We start from the raw sequence: 27,444 nt of genomic DNA, 5'->3' as shown, positions 1-27,444 counted from the left end.
GTGATACCCTTGGAATGCATCCAAGAAGCTCATTCGGGGGTGCCCTACAGTTGCATCCACCAGTTGATCAATTCTGGGTATAGGGAAAGGATCCTTGGGACATGCCTTATTCAGATCTGTAAAATCAATACAGACTCTCCATTTCCCATTCTTCTTTTCTACTACAACAGTATTAGCCAGCCACTCAGGATAGAAGATCTCCTTGATCGCCCCAGCTTGCTTTAGTTTACTAACCTCCTCCTTAACTGCTTTTGTGTGTTCTTGAGACGCTCGCCGAGGAGGCTGTTGTCTAGGCGTCGCATGGGGGTTAATATTCAAACGGTGGCAGATACAATTTTTCTCTTTCCCGTATCGGCAGTTTAGATCTGACTTGAAAATATTTCTCTTCATCTACCCCAATAACTACCTTGATTAGCTGCTCGGCAGAGCCTTCATCCTCAACTAGGCCGTCTTCCCGAGCAGCCTCCTTTAATTGCTATGATGTCTCAAGAACTTCTCCTTCCAACGAACCTCGGCCTGTACGAATAGTGGCAGACGTTAGACATTGCCTGGCTACCACTTGACTGCCATGTAATACTCCCACGCTTCCTCGTATAGGGTACTTCACCATCACATGTAAAGTAGATGAAACTGCCTCCATTGCATGCAGCCATGGTCTAGCCAAAATGGCCGTGTATGGAGAGTATGCCATAACAACTATGAAGTTTACCTGTACTTCGGAACCCTCCACCTGCACAGGCAACCTAATCATTCCCTGTGGGATCACCTGGTTTCCATCAAAACCGACCAACGGCTGGTCGTATTTTTCCAAGTCTTCTTCTTTCAACTTTAATCCATTGAATAGGTCCGGCTACATAATCTCAGCACCACTTCCATTATCCACTAAGACTCGTTTCACATCATACCCCCCGATACGAATTGTGACGACCAAGGCATCATCGTGGGGTTGAAACGTTCCCTCTTTATCCTTATCAGAAAAGCTCAATGTGGGCGTCGCCGAGGACCTCATTCTTTTGTTTGCTTGATGATTCTCTTCCACGTCCTCATTCCCACACTTGTTTTGAACGGTCATGACCCGAGACGGTTTCCCAAATTCTCTTCTCGGCTGGGTCAAGGTGACGTTAATAGTGCCCAAAGATGGTTGAGGGGCCTGACCCCAATATTTCCGAGTGTCTAGTTGTTCCTTTTTCCCATCCGGCTTTGCCAATAAGTGATTGATCTTCCCGGCCCTAATCAATTGATTCAAATGGTCGCGCAATGTCCGGCACTCTTCCGTGGTGTGTCCACTTATCCTGGTGGTAATGGCGATGGAGGTTTTGATTTCTCGTGGATGCATCTCACTCATTTTGTTGGGTGACCTAAAATATGGCTCATTCGAATTTTCTCTAGTATGTGATGCACGGGTTCCTTAAATAGTGAATTAATTAGAGGAGACTCGGCGGTCCTCGGATGGCTTGGAAAGTCTCGTTTGGGCCGAATACCTTGAAACCCCTACCCAGAAGATCCTTCCTTTCTAGATACCACTTTCATTTTTCCTTTGCTTTGCATACGATCTTCTTCTACCCGTTTATACTTATCTATCACGGTCCATAAGTGCGCATATCTATCGCGGCCTTCATTGTCAAAGACTTCCTTAACCCATGCTCCGTGGGAAGATCCACCTTGAAAGTTCTCACGGCCTACACTCTCCACATCCCCATCAATTTCATTATACGTTTCCCGATATCGGTCGGAATAGGTTTTGAGTGTTTCGCCTTCCTCGTGACATAGACGGTAGAGCATCCAAAGGTTTTGGAATCCTAGTACAAGTTATGAACCTTGCTCCAAATGCCCTAGTCAATTCTTTAAAAGACCTCGGAAGAGAACCACGCAAAGCATCAAACCACCTCGTAGCCACGGGCCCCAAGCTGGAGGGAAAAACTTCTGCACATCAATGTCTCATTATTCGAATAAACGGCCATCTTCGACTAAAATGACTAACGTGTTCTACGGGGTCGATCCTCCCGTTATACATAGTAAAGATGGGTTGAGAAAACCTACGAGGTAGCTTTGCCCTATTTATCCACGGCCAAAAGGGGATTTGGCAATTTGCCTCGGGGCTTTACCCATTGCATCACTCCCATCATCGCGATATATCCCGTAGTATCGGGCATCCTTGTCTCCTTTCTTGCTTTGCCACAACGCCGAAGACACGCGACACGGGTCACACTTCGAGTAGGCTCGAATGCGGGGGATCAATTCCTCCAAGATTTGCTTCCGAGCATCCTTTGGAAGAGCTAGCATTACCCTTACGTCTCCGCTTCCTACTGTCCACGCACTTACGTAAGTAAGCTATCTCAGATTGCATCTGTTGCAATACATCGTCGCGAGACATATGCCCCTCAGTTAGTGATCGTTGCTCAGCCTCCTGATCGTCATCATGTGCTTTCACCACCCCTGAGGTATGTCCCTTCCCTTTGTCACGCTGGAGACTTACATCTACGTCTCTGCTTCGTGAACTTACGGATTCTTCCCCTTCTTGATACACCTCCGCCATATACTTCTAGATGGAATGTGCTACGTTGTTGTTGTCCCCACAGACGGCGCCAATTGTAAGGACCAAAAATATATGACAATCTACTTAGGGATTCTCCTGCTCGTTTATTTACTCAAGGTCCTTCTACAATACATTTGGTAGAGAGGGTTCAACAACAAAAAAAGTCCCCTCTTCGTAGTCTCTTGATTCCTATTTATATTATTTTCTGCTTTCATCATAACCCTACACCTTGCAATCTGCGGTCTTTTTCCCATGACACCTGTCCGTCGGCAGCGGAGCAAGATTCTACTTTGCGTTCCGCATTGTTCAGGTCATGTCCACATTAATGCGACGGATAGAGGTGATGCTTGCTAATTAATGCGGCCAGAATGGTTGTTGCCGAGCATTTAATGCAACCTTCCAAATCAGCCTGCTACATACAGATATTTGCAACATGTCCCTTACGTAACCACCGTCCACGCCACCTCATCTTCGGGCACACCCGGAGAGACCTCATCTTGCATACTATATGCTGGCCTTCCTTTCTTCGGGTCCTCGGGTTCTTAGGTCCTCGGGTCCTCACATTTTCCATTTAAAGATGTTTAAATATCACTCTAAAAAGGAATAGTTTAAATTTGTGATAAAATTATGAATGTATAAAGTTCTTAAAATTGTCAAATAAAAATTGATTGTTAAATCAATGATCTAGTGTTCACTATGTTATCGCTATCTAAACAAATATTGATTAGTTGTAATATGGTATATTATTGATAAAATGATAAAATCTAAATTATTGTTTGAACATGAATGGTTAGGATTTTAGAAACTCTACAATAGAATTAATCTCAATCTAGCCCATACATTTTGCACATCATATATTGCTTCTACCCAAATGAAGCTTTAAAATAATTTTATAATTTGATAGATACAGTGGGAGATGAGAAATTTGAGCCCTAGATGTTTCCATTGAAAATACCATAAGATACCAATTGAGTTACAAAATTCTTGATTACTCCAATCTTAAAATTCTTACAAATCAAACAAACATGCTTCTCTCTCTTCTTCCTTAAAAAAAAAAAAATTTATTTTCCTTTTTTGAATCATCAATTTTGTTTTGAATACTTTGAACCATCAAATTTGGTATTATACTTGTTGAGTAAATAATTGTATGAATAGATTATGATAGAATTAAACCATAAGAAAACAATTCTCTTGTTAGAAAATCGAGAAAGATATTTGTTCCCAAAATGTAAAATCATTAAAGTGAATGAACCTTTAAATCCAAATTCAATATGGGGACAAACATAACAATGGAAAATATATAAATTAGAAACTATAAATTATAGTTAAGAGTCTTATAATTTAACTGGTTGACACCTTTTGATATTTTCAGTATTTTTATTTATTTACGATAGGTTAAAATCTCAATCTATGACATTTACTCTATAATAATTGCTCTTATCATTAGTTTAATATATCAATTGATTTTTTTGTGTAGATAGAATTCGAATCCAAGTTTCTTATTCAACAACAAAATTTTTTACTAATTTAATCTAAACCCAATTTTGTTTCCAACCTAAACATACCTGATTCAAATTTTTCTCTCCAAACCATCAAATTAAAAAAAAAAAAAAAACTACAAATTATATATATATATATTTTCTAGAAAGTCATGCCCCCCCTCTAGACTCTAGTCATTGGTCAGGGGTAGACTTAGCATTTTGATGGAAATATCATGAACAAAAATGTCAATTCAAGAGTGACTATGACTCTACCATATTATAGTCTCTTCTCCAAAAAAAATTACTATATTATAGTATTATTATATAACCTCTCTCTATATATATTATAATAGAAACATTTCTACTACCTCCTTAATCATGCTTTTCACTCAGCTTGGAGTGATTTGCTGGACGAGACAACCCACCAATTGTTGCGGTTCTCTCTATTCTCTATTCACACAAAAAGCCACACGCACTCACTCAAACCCACACACACACACACGCTTTCACAGAGAGAGACAGAGAGACAGAGAGAGAGATTATGGGATATATTTAGTTTGGTCCCTAGTGAAGCTGAGTAGTGACTTTGATCAAACACATGATGATGATGTCTCCAAATCTCCTGATTTCAACTCATACTGCTTCTGCTTCTGATTCTGCTTCTGCTACTACTTCTGTTTCTGTTTCTCCTACTCCTCCTTCAGGTTTGTGACTTTTAAGCTTATGCTATGTTGCCACTAAAGTTCCCTCTTTTCCCCATTTTGCCCCTGCCCCTTACTCTGTTTTCTCTCTTAGTTGCTTCACTTTTTTGTGCGAGTGCCTCATTTCTTTTCTCAGATCTTCTCCATTGTATTGGTTTTTGAACTGAATGCTGACCTGGGTATGTCTTATTTTCTTCATTTTTTGTTTTATTTCTTCTAAGTGGGTGTCTTATTTTTGTTTTGTTTTTTTTAATGTGGTTTTGGGTTCCTATTAACTATACCATTTTGTGTGAAATCCTTCTAAATGTTGAAGATTCTGGGGCTCCCATTTGTTTTGGAATCTGGGTTTTGTTTGTTTATTGAGAAAATGTAGGAAAAGAAAAAGGAATGACAGTATTAAAAGGTTTGGATTTTTTATTTATTTATTGTCTGTTTTATATTTTTGCTTACATCATGAGTCTCCACTTGACAAAAACCTTCACTTTACTGAGCTCTTAAGCATTGTAGTCTGTACTTGTTTCTACAGATCTTTTTCTTCTATGGTTTGTTTCATTGGCTTTGGGCTATAAAATCTGGTAATTGGGGTGGTTGGAGAATGAAGAGGGTGCCATTTGTCTGTAATCTTTCCAAAAATGGAATATTCTAATTTTTCCTTTTTTTTTTTTTGGCTTATAATGGGTAATTTTTGCCTTTGTGGTTTGGTTGGTTGAGAATATGTAGGGAAATAAACTGATAAACTAAGAATTATTAATATTAGAATTTGGATTTTGCTTCCAAAGAGTAAAATTTTGATCTTTGGCAAGTCTTGTATTTATTATTGTGTTTTTGGTTCAAAGTTGTGATTTTTGGTTGTGTTGTTTCTTTGAATTGGGGTGGATTCTGGTTCTTTGAATCTTATATGCTAGCAAGTGCTGAGGTTGACTTCTTTGTAAATGTAATTATCCTCATTTATCTAGTTGCTGATATGATGTAGTTTAGGTATTCTTAGTTGGTTAGGAAAATAGACTGGATGTTAATCCTATACTATGAATTTTGTTAATCATATAACTATTGCTCCAGACCTTTTTTTTAAAACTATTATTGCTAATTATTTTCTAACTCTTTTAAGTATAAAATGGTGCTCCTTTTATGCTCTGTTCATTTCATTTGGTCCATGAAAATGGTTCTTCATATGGATTTATTTCTTGATTTGCAATATTGTGTCAAAACTTTCTGTGAATGAAAAATTGTGATGCTTTTTTCCCCCTATTTAAAAGTGTAAATTCTCTTTTGTAGTTCCCAAATTTAGTGAGATTTCTGAAGGACTGAAAAGCTTGTATTTGAAATTTGAGAATGTAGATTCACATTGGGTCCAGAGCTCAACGTATAATAAAATCTCTGCTCCACTCAGCTCTTAGTCCATGCAATATATTTTTTTCTGCTTTTTATCTTCTTCGTTTCTTGATCCGTGTTGTAAGTGTTGGTAGGGTTATGCTTTGTTCTCTTTACTTGAATGATGGAAAAGTATTTTTGTATCGTCAGTGTCAGACTAAGTAGCATAGAAATTTAATACTTTGGGAACCATCTCTCTGTCAAAACCTTATCAGCTAACCATATTTTTTGGGTGCTCCCAGATGTCATCCAATTCATAACTAAAAATTTAAGAAATATTTTTATATTTTCCTAAAGCATTTTATACCTCTTGGATACTCCTTGACACATATTGGACACTCTTGACTTTGAAATACTGATATTTTTTGGTTGTAGAATAGGAGAGACATAAGGAATATAAGAAGGAATTATGAGATAGCTTTTACCCCAAATGACGCCTTTTTCTTGACGTATTAATTAGGGGTGATGCGCATTGATTTGCTTTAGGTTACAATGCAAGTATAGAATTTAAGTTGTGACTCTAGTTCAAATGGTGCCTCCTCTCATATGAATGGATTGGAGGGTGTGGTTGTGGGTTCATTACTCACATGGTGTGTGCATAACTTACTAATCCCAAAAAGAAAAGGTAATTATAACATCATATTAAAAAATAGCACAACTTTGTATCTACATTTAAACATACTGATTTACACACGTAGATGAGCCCAATTGTCTTGCAATTGTGCAAACTACTCCAATCAGTGCTGAGCAATAAGAAATCAGACTATTAGTTTTGTGTTTTAGCTTGATGTCAGCTCTCATCTTCAACTTCGGTTTATTTATATTCAATCTTCTTCATTTATCCTTCCAAGCCTCTTCTGTAATGCTATCTTCTTCCTGGCCGTGCTGCTATATGAGTAATGATAAAATAATACTGACGTAGAACTTAGTTACTTGTTTAATAGTTCGTATTCTTTCCAATATACCATCGATGTATTCTGTCTACATAGCCATCATGTATAACTCTTAATAACTTCCTGCTTCATTTTTAGATTTTAGCTTCTACCTTTGACCAGTACCAACCTGAGGTGAATGGGTTCTTTGATTAATCATTGGATGTAGATTCTTTAAACTCTTCTTGATCAATTATGAGAACATGCTATGCAGCTTCTATTGATAAAACTTGGTGTTTGTGATATTTTCAATTTTTATTTGTATAATATATCTTTTATTCTACCAATGGGAATTTTATCTGAGTTTTTAATTGTTCACTTTCATTCTAGTAGTATGTCTATATGTCATCAAGAGTGCTTTTATGTTTACATAGAAATGCATTTTTGTTTTATCATAATCAATTCTGCCGTTCAAATTGAGGGTTTTGAATCTTTTGATCTGCTCATATTTTATTTAAACTCTCAAATGGTTCTATGTTTATTTATTTATTTAAATTTAGCTTTGGACTCTTATCCATTTCCCCCCATCCTAGAGAATATGTGTCTGTTATTATATTTTAGTGTAAATAATCATTATGATTGCTTTAATGTTTTTGTTCTCAGGAGGGCTCTGAGCATCACGTCATCATACTGCCATTAGTGTTCGTATATTTCTTCTGGGGTTTCTTAAAGAAGCTTGATGGGTTCCAGAATCCCATCTCATCAGCTCAGCAATGGCCTTTATGTATCAGGGAGGCCAGAGCAGCCCAAGGAAAGAACTCCAACTATGAGCTCTGTTGCTGTGCCCTATACTGGAGGAGATATCAAGAAGTCAGGAGAACTGGGGAAAATGTTTGATATTCCTGTGGATGGCTCTAAATCTAGGAAATCTGGACCTATAACTGGTGCTCCGTCAAGGACTGGGTCTTTTGGAGGTGCTGGTACACAATCAGGACCAATAATGCCTAATGCTGCAGCACGGGCTGTCTATACCACTTCAGGTCCTGTATCTTCTGGAGGCACGTCTGGTTCAGCTTCGTTAAAGAAATCAAATTCTGGACCACTAAATAAGCACGGTGAGCCCTTGAAGAAGTCATCTGGTCCTCAATCTGGTGGAGTAACACCAACAGGCCGTCAAAACTCTGGGCCTCTTCCCCCTAATCTCCCAACAACAGGTCTCATTACATCTGGGCCCATTTCTTCAGGCCCTTTAAATTCTTCTGGGGCCCCTCGGAAGGTATCTGGTCCTCTGGATTCTATGGGATCAATGAAACTACAAGGTTCCACTGTTGTTCACAATCAGGCTGTGACTATTCTTACTCAAGATGATGCGTTTTCCATTAAGAGGAACATTCCAAAGTTAATATTATGGTCGCTAATTCTACTATTCGTGATGGGGTTCATTGCTGGAGGATTTATTCTTGGAGCGGTCCACAATGCCATTCTCCTCATTGTGGTTGTGGCTCTTTTCACTTTAGTTGCTGGATTATTCATTTGGAACACTTTTTGGGGGAGAAGAGCTATCATTGGTTACATTGGTCGTTATCCTGATTCAGAGCTTAGAACTGCAAAGAATGGGCAATATGTGAAGGTCTCTGGGGTATGTAGTTTTCTTGATGATTTTTTACTTCATGTTTTTACTGCTTGTGATGCGAAGGCAACTTATATTTATAATTTTTTAAATTCTAACTTTGTCTTGTATCTTCTTTTTCTCCAATTCTATCCCCCCCCCCCCCCCCATCTTCTTTCTCTCTCTTCTTCCCCTTTTCTAAATATAGCGCATGCACAATTGAATTCTGCAATTAGTAGGCTATAATTGTGGATTCAAGATATAATAAATGTGGAGTAGGATATGAGAATTGAATTGAAGAAATGAGAAATAAGAGAGTAAAAGGGGATTTTTCCCTAATAGAGGGAAAGAATAAGAGGCAGAAGACAGAAAATATTAGTTGTGAGAGTATGATATTATAACTATCCAGCCTCCCTTAGCCTCTCTCTCTCTCAAGATCAATCTGGGGGAGGTGGGCAGTTGTGTTTCATCTTAACCATTGATGTCATCAACAATCATCTTCCCCACATCACAATTATTCTCTCTATTTTACTTCCCCCCCTCCCCCCCCCCCCCAAAAAAAAAAATCAATACTCCTGTGGTTAATAGTTATTTGAGAGTAAATATTTTTTAAAACATAAAACCTAAGTTACTGATGTATTTTGTTGACAGAAATTGCTTAGTGATGTGGCATTAATATTTCATTTGTGTAGAGACACAGAGGGATCGTGCTTCAAGGATTTTGCTTTTGGATTTTTTTGTTCCTTGTCAAAAATAGAAAAAAAAAAGAGGAGTGGAAGGCTTGTTGGTTTTCTGTGTTCATCCCCTTCCCCCCTTTCTATCTCCCCATATGCTTAAATGACACTGATCACATGCTTGGTTTTCTTTTTGAAGGTGGTCACCTGTGGTAATGTGCCTCTTGAGTCATCTTTCCAAAAGATTCCTAGATGTGTATATACATCAACAAGTTTATATGAGTATCGAGGATGGGATTCAAAAGCTGCCAACCCTTCACATCGTCATTTTACTTGGGGGCTCAGATCGTTAGAAGTGAGTAACTGAAATATTGGCTTGATAGTTTTATGTATAGTATTATCATCTTTAAAGTTTATCACCTGTTACTTCCTGAGTTTGCTATAAATCTTTTGCCCTCTTTGGGGTGTTGGGCAAAAAGAGGACCAGCACCGCGGGTGGGGGGGTTGTGGGGTCAAGAGGTGTGGGATTGGGTTATTTAAATAATGGAAACACTTTATCACTCTTTTTAAATTTTCAAAGGATCAGAGACTATTGTGAACAAAATCATACCTCATGCACTTAGGTAAGGTATGAACAGATGTCCTGGCCTACTTTTTATTAGGTAGATGCGCTGGACTCTTATGTTCTTTTAGAACCTCTACCATGCCATGATGTACCTAGATATCAATCCACTCTTTGCTGCCATCCAAAATTTGTAACTCTAATATTCTTGGTCTAATTGCTTGCTTGTTTTAAAGATCCAGTTGTTATTAGGGCCTTCAAATGGTGATGCCAAAAGACTTACTATGCCCACTGGGGTGAAATATTCTTTTGATTTTGCACTTTTTGACTGGTATCTTGATCTGACAGAGGCGTGTGGTTGATTTCTACATCTCCGATTTCCAATCTGGGTTGAGAGCATTGGTAAAGACTGGCTGTGGAGCAAAGGTGACTCCTTATGTTGATGACTCAATTGTCATTGATGTTAATCCACAAACTGAAGAATTGTCCCCCGAGTTCATCAGGTGGTTGGGAGAGAGGAACCTCTCCAGTGATGAACGTGTAATGCGGTTAAAAGAAGGGTATAAGCTCTCTCTTATTGGAAGATTTCAGTTCACCTTAAATTTTTGTTTGTTCAAATGATTAATCCTAATGTGTTTGCTTTTTGTAGGAAGGTGTTGTTCGTAAATATCCCCTTTTATAATTTTATTTTCTGTTTTTTTTTTGAGTCATTACTTTTTGATTTATTATTATTATTATTATCTTTTTTAAATAAGTCATCAATATCTTACATGAGTGAGGATCAGAGGCTATGGTGGTCTTATGGTCCTTATGGGTGGATTTCCTTATAGTTTGGTCTACATTGGGTCTAAAAGTGCCTCAGCTGGTGTAGAATTGGTCTATAATTTTCAGCCTAAGCCTGATGTGTTTATCTTGGAGTCAATGCGTGGTCCTTTCTTTTTTATAAGTAAATACGTATTGACAAGATTGAAATATATAGCTGATAGATATCATTAAGCATGATATATTAAAATAAATAAAGCTTTTTTAGGTTGTTTGTTCTCACAACTTTGGGAGTTAACTTTATGTGATGCTCACATTAGCAATGAGTTCAAATGCAATGTTTGTGAATTTTTGTGTGTAAAAATAAGTTTTTATATAGTAGTTGCCAATGAGCCTGTACATCTAAATTGCATTCTCGTGAATGTAGGTATATCAAAGAGGGAAGCACAGTTAGTGTAATGGGAGTTGTTCACAGAAATGAAAATGTGCTTATGATTGTCCCTACAGCAGAGCCAATCACAACAGGATGCCAATGGACCAAATGCATTTTGTCTTCTATCCTTGACGGTATTGTTTTAAGGTGTGAAGACGCATCAAAGAATGATGTCATACCAGTTTAGCAGTATGTGAGCTGTAAACTTCTTCAGCTATTAATTTTCTTAGGAAGTATTCTCTCTCTCTCTCTCTCTTTCTCTCTCTATTAATATCAGTGGTGCTGCTGGTGGGAGTAACAAGTGAAGGAGATTGAAATAGTTTAAGATGGGGTTGTGGTGATTTATTCCTTTAACTGGTGTATAGTTTTCCAGGCTTTCATTCTATTTTATTTTTCTTCTAGGGTTGGAAGCTTTTTTATTTATTTATTGGGGGTGGCTTGATGCAATGGGAATTTTAGTTGTTTTGAGCAGATTGGGTTTATGTTAAATGGAAGGAAAATGTTAGGAGCATATTGTCTCTATGCAGAAAATTGTATCAATCTGTCTTACTGATGTATTATTTTTATCCCACTAATGACCAGTCATAATTTGACTGTCTTATTATATATATGGCATTATTTGGTTTTAACCCATTTGCATACGGATGTATTCAAGGCAAGGCTGTAAGGTGGTTGAGTTTATTAAAAAATTGAGGATAATATAATAAAACAAGATGTGAAGCAGGGATTTTCTGTCCAGGCTGAATGCAATGATTGTTGAGAGATTCAGTGCTTTTATTTTAGCAATAATTTTGTCATAGGTTATATGCATCCTCCCTATCACCGTGGACCCCACAGCCGTGAGGGATCCACACGTTATGAGGAGGATGCATATATTCAACACACGAGATACCTTCTCTTATTTCAGATGGTATGGCTTGAAGAATTGTGCCTGGACGATTAGTCAAGAAACTATATCTTGATTAATTGGAATGCTTTATGGATCAAAACAAAAACACTAAAAGGTACAACCATTAATCAGAAGACTTTACATAGATCTGCAGAAAAGGCCTTAGACAGGATAAGAAATTACATACAGTGACAATGGAATAGTCACTACTTGACAGGCAAACCACATGGCTATCAAGAATCTAGTGGTTCGGTTCGGTGGCAATATCAGATTCTTCTAGGGAGAATTTAAGTTTTAAATAATAATAATAATAATAATAATAATAATAATAATAAAAGAAAAAAAAAAAAAAACCCTCATTTGCGAGTTCTTTCGTCAACTAAAGCAGTGGGTATCAGATTTATACTGCAGATTGAGTTTATGTTGTTTGTATAGAAAATCCCTTACTTTCTAGTATATTATTTCAATCTTTCAGAGCTTGGCCTTCAATACGAGCAAAATGAATTTACATATTGCTTCTAGTATCGCAAATTATTTCACAAGTTCTTGCCACAATTGTGATGTGACAGAATGTGAGTGGTGGAAAAAAAAATTATAAATCAAGGTGTAAGTGATAAGTAATCATTTACAATCCGCCACATTAGAATTGTGGCAAAAAAAATTATAAAACAGTTTGTGGTCTTAAAACCGCTGGAATTGTTGAATTTGGGCAAAAGGAATTAAAGTCAAATGATGATACTACTGCTATAAAGAAGGAAACATGTTTTTTTGGAATGTAGTGAAAAAGGGAAACCCATTACTAAATATTGGCCCCTTTCTAAATGTGCAGTCCCTATTGTCCGGTCCAAATATCCTAGCGACAGACATCTCATACCATGCTACCCATAAAGATAAATGTTGGTTGATGAGAAATTTATTTTGATCAACCTTTTAGGATATATGAGTGACATTCCTTGAATTTAATGTAGATAATCATTTGATTCTCATATATATATAATCATCAATTATACATTTATAGAGCAGGAATAGAATAGATGAATACCCATCAAAGGATGACAAGTTGACAGCTAGTTAGTTACAATTTATTGCGCATTGTCTGTGGATCCATCCTATGAAAGATGTTGCGGCAAAGCAAATGATCCGGTGAAATAGTATGAGACTAATGTATTTGTGGGAATCCTATTATACAGTTGGGGTCAGAAGTTGGAAACTTTAAACATCTCCCTTAAGAAACGCAAGAAGATATATTAATTGAGCTCCTCTTTTTTTACTCTCATATTCATTTATAATTTTGTATTCATATCATAAACTATATAATCTAATTATCACCTATGTGTTACACCAAATGGCTTAACATATGTGTTACATATTGTTGTACAATGTCTTTCTTGAAAAAAAAAATTGCACAATGTATTTTTCTATATGATTAATTAATTATAAAGATAATTTTCATTATTAAGTGGCTTAGACATATAGCTTTCCAAATTGTTGCAGCAGTAGCCCCCAAACAAACCTAAAAACATTCAGAAGAAATTTCAGATTCTGAATTTCATTTTCCAAAGACAATTCCAAATGCAATTTTTTTCCATTAAATAAATCTATTGCATCACCATAAAAGATGCAAGTGGAAACAAAACTGAAAATAAAATATCAGATATGATTAGACATGAAAATAAAGCCCATTCTACCATTCTCAAGCCTAGTAAATCCCAGTACACAGCTCACATTGATATAACACTGACTTGGTGAATTCTATACAAAATGTTGGAGCTTTGGCAGTGGTGTAGTAGTAACCAGCTCTGTCTCCAGTCCACTGAGTGTCATATAAGAATCCCCTTTTTGAACAGAATGATCTTCATTAACTCCATTTGGTTTCTGGTTGACTTTGAGAATACGAACACATTCCTTGGCAACACGCCAACGCAATCTTCCAATGGATTTTCTGCAATAAAGATAGTATTCAACCAAAAGAATTTGGGCTGCGTAGGTCTCAACAATGTTTAAATTCATCAACTTTACACATAATATGTTTAAATTCAGATCAGTAACGTGTAAAATATATATCAGTCTTATATAAAAAAAGGAATATATATCTTTCTTACAGTTCATGAGCATGCCTTTTGGTGACTGTTATTACAACATTGAGCATAAGAACTACAGGATAAACTACAATACAGCGTTCATGAACATGCCTTCTGGAGACTGCCATATTGAAAATTTAGATCTGACATTTTTCCCAAGGGAATATCAAAAGCTCTTCTTTTTTTTTTTGTTACTTAGTCCAAGTAGGTATCTTAAAACTGTTTGCACATTGATCCTCTCTCATTTGCTTAATATTTTCATGTCCAGGCAATTTATTTGAGGACTTGCATAAACAACATTAATTATTACTGAAAATGCTTCCTTAGCTTTCTCCTTTGTAATTAGTATCTTTTCTTTCTTTCTTTTATTCTTTTTTTTCTCTTCTCTCTTTGTAATTTTTCTCTGCCTTATGTTTTTCTGCATAAGGTAGTGTTTTTGAATATACATCTTTATTACTTATCAAAAAAAAAAAAAAAATTTATTACTGAAAATGCATATACTTTGAACTGAAGTTATAAAAGTCTTTGATATAAATAAAAATTCCATGCCTCACATGGGTTACAAGCTAGTATCATTCAAAGGCTGTTATGAAGATCCTACCAGCATCAAGAAAAATGGGGAGGTAGCATGCCAAAAGGAGGACATCAAAGCTTAAAAGAATCAGTTCTAAAAATGCATTCTTGAATCAAATTTGACTAAAAACAGATTCTTTTTGCATGCATGCAATCCTTTGTTTCTACATCCAAATATAACTCAGATACTGACCAGAAACCACATGGCACAAAAGGTAACAAATTACCATTCTCATGCAACGGAGTGGATATATCCTTCGATTGAGAAGCTTTCTTTGCAGTAACTGACATACACCAATGCTCTTGGACGAATGACCAGTGCTCTCAGGATTTCCTTAGGAATGAAAAGAGCATCTGCCTTTGATGTGTTAGTGTTTCTTCATTGTCACTAGAATTGAACCTGTACACAAAAAGAAGCTATTAAATAGTGAACTGCATAGCCAAGTAAAAAATCATTCAAAAACCAAGAGAAGTTTTAACTGAAACATTCTCCCTTCATACCATCATTTTTAGTATGATGTTGCCTGCATTACCATCATTCTTAGTATGATATTTCAGCCGAATCCGACTGGTGTCAAGAGTCATAAGGATGCCTAGCATGGTCTATAAACCTTAATCAAGGTCTATGAAGACAATGTTACCTGCTTAAGTTGTGGAAACATATAAAATTAAAAGGCAGAGAGGGATAGGAAAATAAAAATTGTGAACGACATAAGAAAAGAAAATACTTCATACATTATGGAGACAACAAGGATCTGTTTAACAGTATACAAAAGAATCCTTACATACTCAACATACACACCAACTTCTATTGATATGCTTTTGGTACATATCCAACCTCCTTAAGGTCCTGAACCAATCTGTTAATCATCTGATATATTTTATCTGATCTAGGGTGTGATTTATCTAAAACCGTAAATTCATGCACCTCATCATTGACCTCTATAGAACTAGCCCCTGATGGTTTTTGGATTCCTGTTCTCCTCATTTGCAGCCTTAATTTGGAAACACTGTCCCAATCTCCAGCTGCAGCATAAATATTTGACAACAAAGAAAAATTCCCGGGATCTGATGGTTCTAATTTGACCAGGTGATCCACAACCTCCCCAGCAAGATCCACAGCATTATGCATTCGGCACGCGCCCAAAAGGGTACCCCATATAATGGCATTTGGTTCCATTGGCATGCTACGCACAAGCTTAAAAGCTTCCTTTAGACGCCCTCCACGACCTAATAAGTCAATCATGCAACCATAATGCTCAACTTCGGGAACAATCCTGTAGTCTCTCGCCATTGTGTAGAAATATTGAAGGCCCTTCTCAACAAAGCCTGCATGCGTACAAGCACATAACACACCAATGAAGGTAACTTTATCTGGCACAAACCCATCTTGTTTCATTCTAGAGAAAAGCCGAAGTGCTTCCTCACCGTGACCATGCATGCCTAACCCTTGGAGCATTGCATTCCAAGATACCACATCTCTCCTTGCCATCCCATTAAAGACACTATATGCCTTGTCTAAGCTACCGCACTTTGCATACATATCAACCAATGCATTTGAAACTAGAGTACTACACTTAAATTTAGTCCTATTAATAGAAGCATGAACTTTCTCACCCAATCCAAGCAAACCAGACTCCGCACAAGCAGCCAATATACTAATGACAGCCCCATCATCAGACTTCAACCCAGCCTCCTCCATTCTATCATACAAGCCAATCGCCTCCTTTGTAAGCCCCTTTTTGGCATACCCAGATATAATTATAGTCCAAGTAACCAAATTCTTAACAGGCATCTTATCAAACAACATTCTTGCCATGTCCATATCACCAACTTTACAATAACCTAAAACCATGGTTGACCAAGACACAACATTCCTCTCAGGCATCTTCTCAAACAATTTAAACGCCATTTTCATTTCTTCAGCCTTCACATACCCATCCAAAATTGTATTCCAACTAACTGCGTCCCTTTCAGGCATTTCATCAAACAGCTTACGTGCCTCCACAACCTCACCCGCTTTCACCAAACCACCAATCATAGAATTCCAAGACACAATATCTCTCTCCCCCATCACCATAAACAACTTCCTTGCCGCATTAACGCCAACAAATCCACACTTTGAATAACTATCAATAAGCGAATTGGGCACAAAAATATCTGAAAAAAACCCAAACTTTTCAACATGGGCATGAACCATTTGCACCACCGGAAACCAAGATTCACCAGAACAAGCTTTAACAAGAAAAGGGTACGTGAAATTATCAGGAGAAACCCCATCACTCAACATTTGAAAGAAAGTTGCAAAAGCCTGTGAAGGCTGAGAGTTATGAACATGGGCTCTAATCAAAGTATTGTACAGATGCACATTGGGCTCTTGGATTTGATTGAAAACATTGACTGCTAACACCATTTGGTGGCACAATGAGAAAGCAGATATAAGCTTGGGTGCTACATAGAGGTCTTGGAAGAGATTGGCTTTGTAAATTTGAGCATGGACTTCCTTTACCTGTCTGAGATTGGTCCATTTGTGAAGGTCTGATAGTTTCTCTTCCAAAAGTCTTCGTCTTGAAACCCATGTTGGGGTTCTGACTGGCGCGGAAATTAACATTGTGGGATTTGAATTTAGGACACACACAATAAACAAACAACAGGGTAGTCTCTAATAAGTTTGCATCATCACATCAAGGTTTGCCTTTTGCCAAGCATAAAAGTAAGCCTATCGCATCCGACACAAGCATTGTCAAATTCAAACAAAATCTTAGCCATGTATAGCGGCGGGGCACACTTGTGTTGTGTGTGACAACTTTTGCCACCCCTTGAGGTTGTCTTTTCTAATTGGTATGTAAAAATAATGGATAAGATACTATGGGCCGTCTATTAACGTTATTCTAGTAATCTTGTTTGTATTTTTTGAAAATAAATGTGGATAAAAAAGTGTATGAAAAATATATGTAATGTTGTTTAAAAACTAAAAACATGTGTTCAAACACGTATCAAACGGACCCTATATGTTTTTATGTTTTTGTTCGTAAACTTCATCTAAAGTTTGGTTTTCAATTTTAAATCTTAAAGATTTTGTTTTTCTTTTTAGGGTAAATTGCAAATTACACCTTTAAGGTTTGGAGATAATTAGATTCTGCCCCTAAAGTTTCAGAATTTGGATTTTACCCATTGAATTTTGGATGTTTAGATTTCACACTCTAACATTTTAGAATCTGGATTTTACCCTCTAAAATTTATGAGTGTTTGAATTTTACACCCTAAATTTATGAAATTTTAGAATGTAAGATCCAAACATCTCAAGTTTTAGAGGGTAAAATCCAAACACCCCTTAAAATAAGAACTAAAATTCAAATTCTTAAACATTAGGGTGTAAAATCCAAATACCCCTAAACATTAGGGGGTAAAATATAAATTTTAAAATTTCAAGGTGTAAAATCCAATTATTCTCAAAATTTAGGAGTGTAATTTTTAATTTATCCTTATTTCTAAATTATTGAAAATTTTTACTTTTTGTCCTTAAATTAAAAAAATTTTATTTTTTCATTCCTAAACTATTGAAAATTTACATTTTTCATCTCTATTTTTGCCTCTACACTACCCCCCCCCCCAAAAAAAAAACTCTTTACAAAAAAAATTGAAAAAAAAAACTTTTTAGAGTTTGGAGACAAAAAAAAAAAAAAAAAAAGATAAAATTTAAGAGTCATAATAGTATTTTATCAAAAAATAATTGACCAAACACTCATAGTGGACATGTCATAATGTTATAAATTGTGACAAAGAGTGTAATTTTAGAATTTTATTTATTTAATTTACATATGCAAATAAACTCACACTTGTTCAATAAACAAAATATACCAAACTTAAATTTTTGCTAAAAAAACATATAATTTAGTTTTTTAAGGGAAAATTTAGTTTGTTAATAAGCTCACTCACATTTGAACTTAAATTAAATAATGAAAATTTCTTACGTTATATTATTAATGGAAATTTTGCATGGTAGACTATACAAATGTATGTTGTACACAATTTTTTTTTTTTTTTTTTGTCTACAAGGTAAAACTTACATTGCTAGTAAAATGTAAACCTATAATTTCTTTTACATAAATTACTCTTAAAATTAATCTATGGTTCGGTACAACTCTTTTAATCACTCTTACTATTTTTTTAAAAAGAGGTTACGGAAAAAGTTTGGTTCTACACTGGCTAGGAGCTCTCTTGCTCTATAACCCATGATGTATAGATTAAATTATTTATGTGTAGCTTTCTTAGTAAATCATGTGACTAGTTAAAATAATATACATAAATTGTTTAATAAATTGTCATATAATGTGTTGGAAAATTTGATCTAAAACTAGTTTGGAGTTAAAACTTTATCTTAAATCTATCATATTTTTAAACAAAAAATAAAAATAGAAAATAAAATAAAATCCCCTGTTTTTGTAATGAATTATTTATAATAAAAAAGAGAGAGTAAAATATCGTTAATATTTTTAAAGTGTAAGCTAATACTAATTACATTTAAGACTTTTCAAAACTAACAAACTTGAATAATTGAATCTTAATCTGTTAATCATTTTCTCATATCTTTCGCGGTGATTAAGGGTTTGTTTGGATAGAACTTATTGCTGAAAACTGAAAACACTGTAGCAAAATAATTTTTAAATGTGTAAAAAGTACTGTTCATGTTAAAAATTACTGTTCATTGGTCTAAAATCACTGTTCATGACCAATGAACAATGACAGACGCGCTTAAAAAAAAAAAAAGACCAGACGTGGACGTGGATGCGCAAACGCGCAATCCAAACGTCCTCTAAGTACTAAGTTGGTCAAATTTGAAAATTCTTGACCTAAGGTTAGCTCAAACCTTAACAAATAAAACATTAAAAAATAAACAAAAAATAAAATTGGGAATTTAAGTTTTAACCCCAAAAAAATTGATAATTGTGAAGAAGCCAAAAATCCCACAACACCAATCATGTCGGTGATTGTCTGAACTGCACTTTCTTTCTTTCTCATAGAATGAGATCTCTCTCATACATGCACACACACACAAAACAAGTACAGTGTGTCTTTGTTCTCTGTAGAGAGAGAAACAAAAACTGAGTTAGAGAGAGAGAGAGAGCAAAGAATTATGAGAAAATGGTAAGGCCCTCAGGGAAACATGGATCAGCGAGGCTTGTAGTGATATGCGTAAGTCTATTGGGGTTTGTTCTTATCGCTGATTTCCTCTGGGCTTCTTCTTCTTCTTCTTCTTCCAGTTCGGCTTTTTCTTCATATCATGATCTAATTTTGCCTAGTAACGATAAACCAAAGCAATTGCCACCCAAAAAGGTCAGCTTTCTTTTAATCACATTCATGTTTTTTTTGTGCATTTTTGTGAATTTCTTTGGTGGGTTTGTTTGGTTTCTGAGAAAGAACGGAAATTTAATTTGTGGGTTTGCTTTGTTTAACTAGAATCATTGTAAATTTTAGTTTTTTTTAGGTGGTTTTGTTTGGTTGCTGATAAAATGTGTGAAATGAAGCAATTTAAAATTTGGGTATACCAAATTTCCTGTTTTGAATTATTATTATATATAAAAAATAAGAACTTTGGACTTTTGTTGATTACCTATTGGCTTAGTTGAATCAAATTGGTGAATTTTAGGTGGCTAGAGCAGTGTTGGGTTTTTCTTTTTCTGTTGTAGTATTGATTTTGATTTTGATTTATTTTATGAATGGGAAAATATGCTTATTAAGTAGTGGAAGAAGAAAGATCTAAATGCTGCACTGTTTTGTTATGTTTTTTAATCTGAAAAATTGATGGCCAATTTGGGTTTATTTTATAGAAGGAAGATGCATCTGGGAGAGTATTATCGGCAACTTTTGCTGATTTACCTGGCCCGGAATTAAAATGGGAAAAGATGGCAGCTTCACCCGTGCCTCGTTTAGATGGGGCTGCCATACAAATAAAGAATCTTCTATATGTTTTTGCTGGATATGGCACTATTGACTCCGTAAGTTCTCTGTGCTTTTTTTTTTTGAAGGCTTATTGTGAAAATCAGAGGCTGGTTATTTATTTTTTACGCTTCAGTCTTCGTTTTTGTCTTGGTGATCTGAATGGCCTGCTCTTTTGTTGAAATTTTAATACTGAAGAAGTTAGCCGGTTGTTTTTGATGTAGTCAACTTTGTTGCACTGAACATTTTTTTGGACTTCTACTCCAATTTGTTTTAATCCTTGTCTAGCTAATGCCATTTGAGATTTTGTTTTGCCTTTATTTTCACGGGTGTTCACACATGTATATAACCCTCGTACTAGGATTGCACCTCATTTTTGTGCTATGTGAATTTAATTTTTATTTATATATTAAAAAAATATTAAAATTTTGTAACATTTTTATGTTAGCATCATTTGTAAAGTACATTGTTGTAGTCTATAAGTGTTATTACTGATTTTTTTAGCATTAGAATGCTAAGATTGAATTTATTGATGAGTTCTATATCAGATGGAACTTAATTCTCCTATAATAATGAGGTGAAGGGTTAGGTCATGGTTTCAAGCTCTGTTGTGTTTTTGATTAACATACAAAACATAAGAATACTAAGATTGAATCAAAGTTACAAAAGAATACACTAAAACTGAAGGCAGCTACTGCATGTTATATGTTATTTCTGGCTATATGAAAGTTTATACTGAAAGCAGATTCTCTCCTAGATGAAACCATATGTCACTGATTCAGGGTATTTTTTAACAAAAAAAATTTGTTTGTCAAACATATTCTTTTTCCCCAATTGATATGTTCACAAGCTTTTGTGGGTCTAGAACCCAAAACCAAGCTCTCCACCCCATTCTTCTAGTGAGGTGCTGTTTGAGGTAGATCTCATTGGAAGAAACTGATTTCTTTTCAATATGTATTGTACTGTATTATTGAGCTAACAGAGCCAAGGGCCTTAATATTCTATTTACTTATAATGTTGATTTTCTATAGGTACATTCACATGTTGATATATACAATTTTACTGATAATACATGGGGAGGAAGATTTGATATGCCAAAAGAAATGGCACACTCACATTTAGGAATGGTAACAGATGGGAGATACATTTATGTAGTCACAGGGCAATATGGTCCACAGTGCAGAGGGCCTACTGCTCATACATTTGTGCTTGATACTGAGACAAAGCAATGGAGGGACATGCCGCCTTTACCAGTCCCTAGGTATGTGCCTTTATGAAAGCTTGTTCAAAAGAGTTAACACTATTGTTGAAAAACAATCATTGGCATTGTGCGAGTGACTTGTTCTCTCTCTCTCTCTCCCCCCCCCCCCCTGTGAGAATTAGACCATCTTTGTGCTAATCTTTATGTCTTTTTATATTTTTCTTGTATTTGTGTGTTATGTTAAATTTAAAATCCTTTTTTGTTTGTGCCTTTTAAATCCCAAAAAAATATTGGTTAAAACCATTAATTAATTTAATTAAGCTTCATTTGGAATTTGTAGCTAATTGAGTTCTGTATTTTCCATTTATGGATTAGAATTCTAATTCCTGAGTACCTACCTGAAGGTCACTAGTGACTGCCACTTCTATGAAGTGAGATATCATGATTCAAGTGGTTGAATCTTTTCTTGTGTTGCTTGCAAGTTCATGACATTGTGTAACAAATGAAAAGACAAAGAAGATATTAAATTCTGAATTCTCCTGCATACATGGTTCAAGTAGTAGAAAGCATCTCACATCTAGCGTTATACCCATTATTAGATTTTTTTTTTAAAATTTTATTTGGCTGGCATTCATATGTCTTTCATCAGATGAATAGCTCAGTATTGGCTGATTTGCTTTGTACACATTAGTATCCATACACTATCCTATAAAATTATCAATTATAGAAAGTTCATTACAAGTTTATATGTCCTATAATACCAAATTTAGAAAGATCATTCGAATAATTGCACTGTTTATGATTTAAAATTTCTTAAACTATCTATGTTGAACAATTCTATGTGTGCAGCATATCATTCTGCTTAGTTTGATATGTCAAGATGACAGAGAATTGGTAGTCAATCAATTTTCTTGAAGAATATATCATAATTTCAATTTAAAAAAGAAGAAGAAAGAATTCATCACAATTTCTAATGCACTTTTATGATAAGAAAAAGAGAGAATCTGACTTTTGCTGTATGTAAACCATTAATGATATTGTTGTGTTTCCTCCATGGGATATGAGGGTTTATTTCCCCTAATGTATAAAAAATAAGTCATGGAATGTATTGTTATGTTTTAGCTTTAGCCGATAATAATTTCTATATATCAAGGTTTTGGTCAAAGTTTATGGAAAAATTGTTATATTCCCTTTTTTTTTTATGTGATTTGCATCTCTATAAATCTAAATTGACACTACCATTTCCAAGATATAATGTCTAATGCATCTTCAGTAGCGATTGCTACATCAATTATAAGTTTCTTTTTTGACACTCCAATTGTTACTTCTTACCTCTTAAATGATTGCCCCACTAGAAAATGCACAAGTTCTATGGAAAGTAACTAAAAAGGGTTGTACATAATAATTATCAGGTATGCTCCAGCAACTCAACTCTGGAGAGGTAGACTACATGTGATGGGTGGCAGCAAGGAGAACCGATATGATCCTGCATTAGAGCATTGGAGTCTTGCTGTAAAAGATGGCAATGCATTAGAAAAAGAGTGGAGGACTGAAATACCCATTCCCCGTGGAGGACCTCATAGGTCTGTGGGCTGTCTTATATATGTTATGAACAAATTATGATACTTTCTTTCTTCTGCATTTAGGTTTTTAAGGTTTTATTACTTCTGTTTGATTTAGAAATTTATATTTTTAAGGTCACTTACAAGATTTTCAACTTCTTGTAACAATAGTTAATGTTGTAAAAAGAAGAAAAATTTGAGGGCAGTGAGTTTGTAAAAATAATTCTTGATAGTTTATTCTAGTGATTATGATGATGATAGACATCAATGTCATCACTGATACATTTTTCTAGTGAAATAAGTTGTTAAACTGACTAATTCGTTGCTTGAAATTTTTTGAACAAATATAGTTGTACCACTACCATATAATTTTCAATATAATGCAGTCTTTTGTTAATGATACTAAAACTGGACAGATTTTCTTAAGCAATAAAATGAGCATATTCCATGGGGAGTATTTAAATTCAGAAAATACCAAAAAAGAAAAAAAGAAGAAAAGAAAGAGCATCTTTAAACAAGGAAGGTATAAGAAATAGATGTTTACTAGTATGTGTAGTGCATGTCAAATTAATGTGAATTTCCTGTTGGGATAACTGAAATAAGCATTTTCAAGTTTCAACTTAATGCCAATTGCACAAATCTCACACACGTTACTATTCTTTGATTGTCACTTTCGTGTAGGGCTTGTATTGTGGCTGATGATCGGCTTTACGTTATTGGTGGTCAAGAAGGTGATTTTATGGCAAAACCTGGATCACCAATTTTCAAGTGCTCTCGTAGGAATGAGGTAAGCTAATTATTATATTTTTAGTTTACAATTGATTGGTTTGGATTTTTGTAAGATGTACCAGCACATAAAAAAGAGGGGATTTATCATTATAAAGAGGGGTCTCATTACCTTCTTTTGGTTTTTGGTAACATTAAGAAGCTCTCAACTAGAATGATTGTTTGCAAGTTAATTTTCTTGAAAATTTCCCCAATGATGGCTGGAATGAAATTTATTCATGGTCAAGCTCACAGTTTTGAATATATGTATATGGGCTAAACAGTTCCCAGACATTAAAAAAAAAAAAGGGATGAAAAGGTTTCTTCTCTGATCCACATATGCATATGTAAATCTCAACTGCTCCCCCCCTCCCTTTAAAATTTATGCATGCTCTCTCTCTCCCGCTCTCTCATTTTATCCTTGCTCATGTCTTTTGACACGTAAGCAAAATTTTCTTTTCTTTTGTGATACAACACCTTAAGAACAATGCTTTTCTTTTCTTTTTTTTTTCTTGATAATTCTTTAGTTAGAGAAGTGGGGATTTGAACTTTGTAAATTTCTATTGCAAACACTGGATGCTTGTTTTTATAAATCAATGTCCATGTCATTTCCTTTAAGATCAAGGAGTTAATTTTTATAATTTGCATTTTTTTTAGCAAAAAAAATAAAAAAGCACACCTAAGTGTGCTTTTGCTTCTTTGAAAAGTGCCAAAAAAGTGTGCCTTAGGCACACTTCATTAAATGAGCTTCACTTTGGCCAAGTGAAGCTTTCAGACCATGGAGCTTCGAGCATCGAGCATCGAGCTTTAAGCATGCCTAAGCGCACCTTTGACAACACTTGTATCCATTACTATCCATGTATCTCAGTGTTGGAATTATACCTTCCCCAAATTTAAGTTGTAAGGACATGTTATTTTCCCCCCTTTTATGCCTTAAGGTAAAGTGGATGCTAAATATCATTTGTAATATGATTGTGAGCTCCTTTTGAATTATCTATGTCATGATTTGATTAAATAGTTACAAGCCTCAGATGAATTAAATCTCTGTTTACAAGTATTTTTATCAGTGAAACCTTCTATGATGTAGCATATGAGGAGCTATGATTAATACTTTCTTAGTATTAAGAGGGGGCCTTCCGTCTCCAAAACAAACATGCTTTGTTGAGCCATGCAATGCCTGCTGCATTAGATGCAGTGTGGATTTATTTCGGATCACAATATTATGTAGTTGTGTATGATCTGGGTCTCCATATATGCGGTTGAACAAAATAGGCTTAAATATACCTTTGTCGCCAAGTTTTAGACCAAAATGAAACTAACCAAAAAGTTGTGGCCCAAAAGCATGTTTAAACCAACAAAATATGGAATAGTTCAATTTTTGATGTTGTTTTTCTATCATTGTCTCCTAATGATCTCTTATGACTTTTAACTGGATTATAATAATCTTTGGAAGTTCTTGAATTACCTGTTAGAAATATTATTATTGATGATGATGTATATCACATTATTTCTATGTTTATAATACCTGTCACCTTCCCCACCCCTTCACTTCCTTTATCCATTGCATTCCACTTTTTCATGTCTTCATATTCTTAATTGTTTCAGGTGGTATATGGAAATGTTTACATGCTAGATGATGAGATGAAATGGAAAGAGTTACCTCCCATGCCGAAGCCAGATTCCCATATTGAATTTGCTTGGGTTTTTGTTAACAATTCTTTTGTTATTGTTGGAGGCACAACAGATAAGCACCCTGTAACCAAGAAAATGGTTCTAAATGGAGAAGTATTCCAGTTCAACTTGGGTACACTGGTATTGACTTTTGGTCCCTTAAAGACTTAAATACCACTAAAATTTTCTTTATGCTTTTGTTTGATTTATATGTACATGTGTGTGTACAGTGTTAAAGAAGTTGACATTGCTTCACTGCTTGAATTAATATCCTTTCAATTTATGGTTCCTATATGCATTCTTTGGAGTGGAATAATCTTATTGTTAATCATTAGGCCTTTACCATCAAAGTCCCATGCATGGTGAAAATTATTACATATGTTACTTTCTATATGAAAACTTTTGAGTATATTAAGTGTTATTGGCTGTTAGTTCACATATTATCTGCTGATGTCTGTCTAAGACCTTTTGTTTAAATTTGCTAAATTTGATGCTAATACCCCTATCAAAATCAAACACCTGTACTTGCCAAGAGCCTTGTAGCTCACCTGTTTGTCACCTTCTAGTATGTTAATGACATCTAAGGTTCAAGTTTTCCCTCACCCATTGTAACTATCCAAAATCAAAAACCTGTACTCGTATCAATTCAGCTCCTGCAAAGCCATGACCTTGTATATTATTGCAAATTATTCATCTGTACTGGAAATATTCACACTTCTCGTATAATTACGCAATGTAGTTTGCTCTGTTGTGATTGTATCTGATTGTACTAATACACTTATGATTTGTTAATGTTTACAGAAGTGGTCAGTGATTGGAAAACTTCCTTTCCGTGTGAAAACCACGCTAGTTGGATATTGGAATGGATGGTTGTACTTCACCTCCGGACAGAAAGACAAAGGACCAAATGATCCAGCACCAAAGAAGGTTATTGGAGACATGTATAGAACCAAATTGAAATTGAGCTTGTGACAAAATTTTCCATTTTATTCTTTGCTGGGGTATAATCCACCACACCTACCTTTTGCCATCTTGTAAACCTAATCGAACAGGTTTCTGTATTTTTTTTAATGCAATTATTTTTTTATTGGCTTAGAAAAATTCTTCTCCCCGAGTTTAGCCGAAGGACACCGAAATTGTCCACTCCTTTGTTTCTTTTTTATTTTTTAAAATCAAGTTATTAAGGGAGTGGATGATTATAGTGTTCAGTGTAGCTATTCATTGGAAAATTGGTCATTTGTAATTTTCATTCTTAACAATGGAGTCAAGCTCCCATTAGCCTTCACTATCAAAACTATCATCACATGTGACCCAAATTGACACTCAATTCTTGTATTTTTGATTGACTGAGGCTTGAGCCACCCCCCAAAGGGTTTGGACATGATCTTTAGTATTTTATGTTCCGGTTTTCCCAAAAATGAACTATCCCCACTCAATTTTAGGCTCATGTGGTTTTCTATGAACAGGAAATTGAATGTGTTATTATATGATCAAAAAATTGAATTTGTAATTATGTAATTAAATAAAGGTTTAAACTTTCCATTGGATTAGATTTCAACTGGACAAAGATTGATTAAAGCGGCGAAATTAGGGTTGCGTCGCACCGATTTTGGGGGTTTTTTCTCCCCAAATTGTTCATGAAATTAAGATCCAAAAGAAAGATTCATAACTTTATTTCAATTGGGTTTGGTGTTTGATTTGGATTTTTATTTTTATTTTTATTTATATATATATAGGGATTTGGAGTAAATTTAGGTTTAG

General features: G+C 35.1%; 3 protein-coding genes, 1 non-coding gene and 1 pseudogene across 5 annotated transcripts; 3 read left to right on the top strand and 2 right to left on the bottom strand.

The window, feature by feature from the left end:
- Nucleotides 1–475: 475 nt before the first annotated feature.
- Nucleotides 476–2,109, bottom strand: LOC142635875 (uncharacterized; annotated as a pseudogene).
- Nucleotides 2,110–4,423: 2,314 nt separating this feature from the next.
- On the top strand, nucleotides 4,424–11,628 carry LOC142636613 (putative membrane protein At1g16860). The gene is made up of 5 exons (XM_075810886.1): nucleotides 4,424–4,721; nucleotides 7,625–8,600; nucleotides 9,444–9,599; nucleotides 10,155–10,366; nucleotides 10,996–11,628. The coding sequence occupies exons 2-5, from the start codon at nucleotides 7,701–7,703 to the stop codon at nucleotides 11,186–11,188; spliced, it is 1,461 nt and encodes a 486-aa protein (XP_075667001.1). The 5' UTR covers nucleotides 4,424–4,721; nucleotides 7,625–7,700; the 3' UTR covers nucleotides 11,189–11,628.
- On the top strand, nucleotides 8,949–9,081 carry LOC142637757 (small nucleolar RNA snoR135). Its single transcript, XR_012844882.1, has one exon. It is a non-coding gene; the product is annotated as a small nucleolar RNA snoR135 (small nucleolar RNA).
- A 1,925-nt stretch (nucleotides 11,629–13,553) lies between the features above and the next one.
- On the bottom strand, nucleotides 13,554–17,268 carry LOC142634155 (pentatricopeptide repeat-containing protein At3g29230-like). 2 transcript variants are annotated; one of them, XM_075808442.1, is made up of 4 exons: nucleotides 15,280–17,268; nucleotides 15,046–15,185; nucleotides 14,772–14,944; nucleotides 13,554–13,832 (listed from the first exon to the last, which is right to left on the bottom strand). In XM_075808442.1, the coding sequence occupies exon 1, from the start codon at nucleotides 17,153–17,155 to the stop codon at nucleotides 15,353–15,355; it is 1,803 nt and encodes a 600-aa protein (XP_075664557.1). In that variant the 5' UTR covers nucleotides 17,156–17,268; the 3' UTR covers nucleotides 13,554–13,832; nucleotides 14,772–14,944; nucleotides 15,046–15,185; nucleotides 15,280–15,352. The 2 variants fall into 2 exon arrangements, with proteins under 2 accessions (XP_075664557.1, XP_075664558.1); XM_075808443.1 differs by having other exon boundaries at nucleotides 15,330–17,268.
- Nucleotides 17,269–19,569: 2,301 nt separating this feature from the next.
- Nucleotides 19,570–26,784, top strand: LOC142633355 (kelch repeat-containing protein At3g27220). The gene is made up of 7 exons (XM_075807572.1): nucleotides 19,570–19,881; nucleotides 20,376–20,543; nucleotides 21,516–21,745; nucleotides 23,098–23,268; nucleotides 23,929–24,034; nucleotides 25,618–25,824; nucleotides 26,485–26,784. Exons 1-7 carry the CDS (start codon nucleotides 19,690–19,692, stop codon nucleotides 26,653–26,655), a joined length of 1,245 nt encoding a protein of 414 aa, XP_075663687.1. The 5' UTR covers nucleotides 19,570–19,689; the 3' UTR covers nucleotides 26,656–26,784.
- The last annotated feature ends 660 nt before the right edge of the window (nucleotides 26,785–27,444 follow it).

This window comes from Castanea sativa, chromosome 5 (genome assembly GCF_040712315.1).
Source record: "Castanea sativa cultivar Marrone di Chiusa Pesio chromosome 5, ASM4071231v1".
Lineage (NCBI taxonomy): Eukaryota > Viridiplantae > Streptophyta > Magnoliopsida > Fagales > Fagaceae > Castanea > Castanea sativa.
This window is presented reverse-complemented; position numbering and strand designations above follow the sequence as displayed.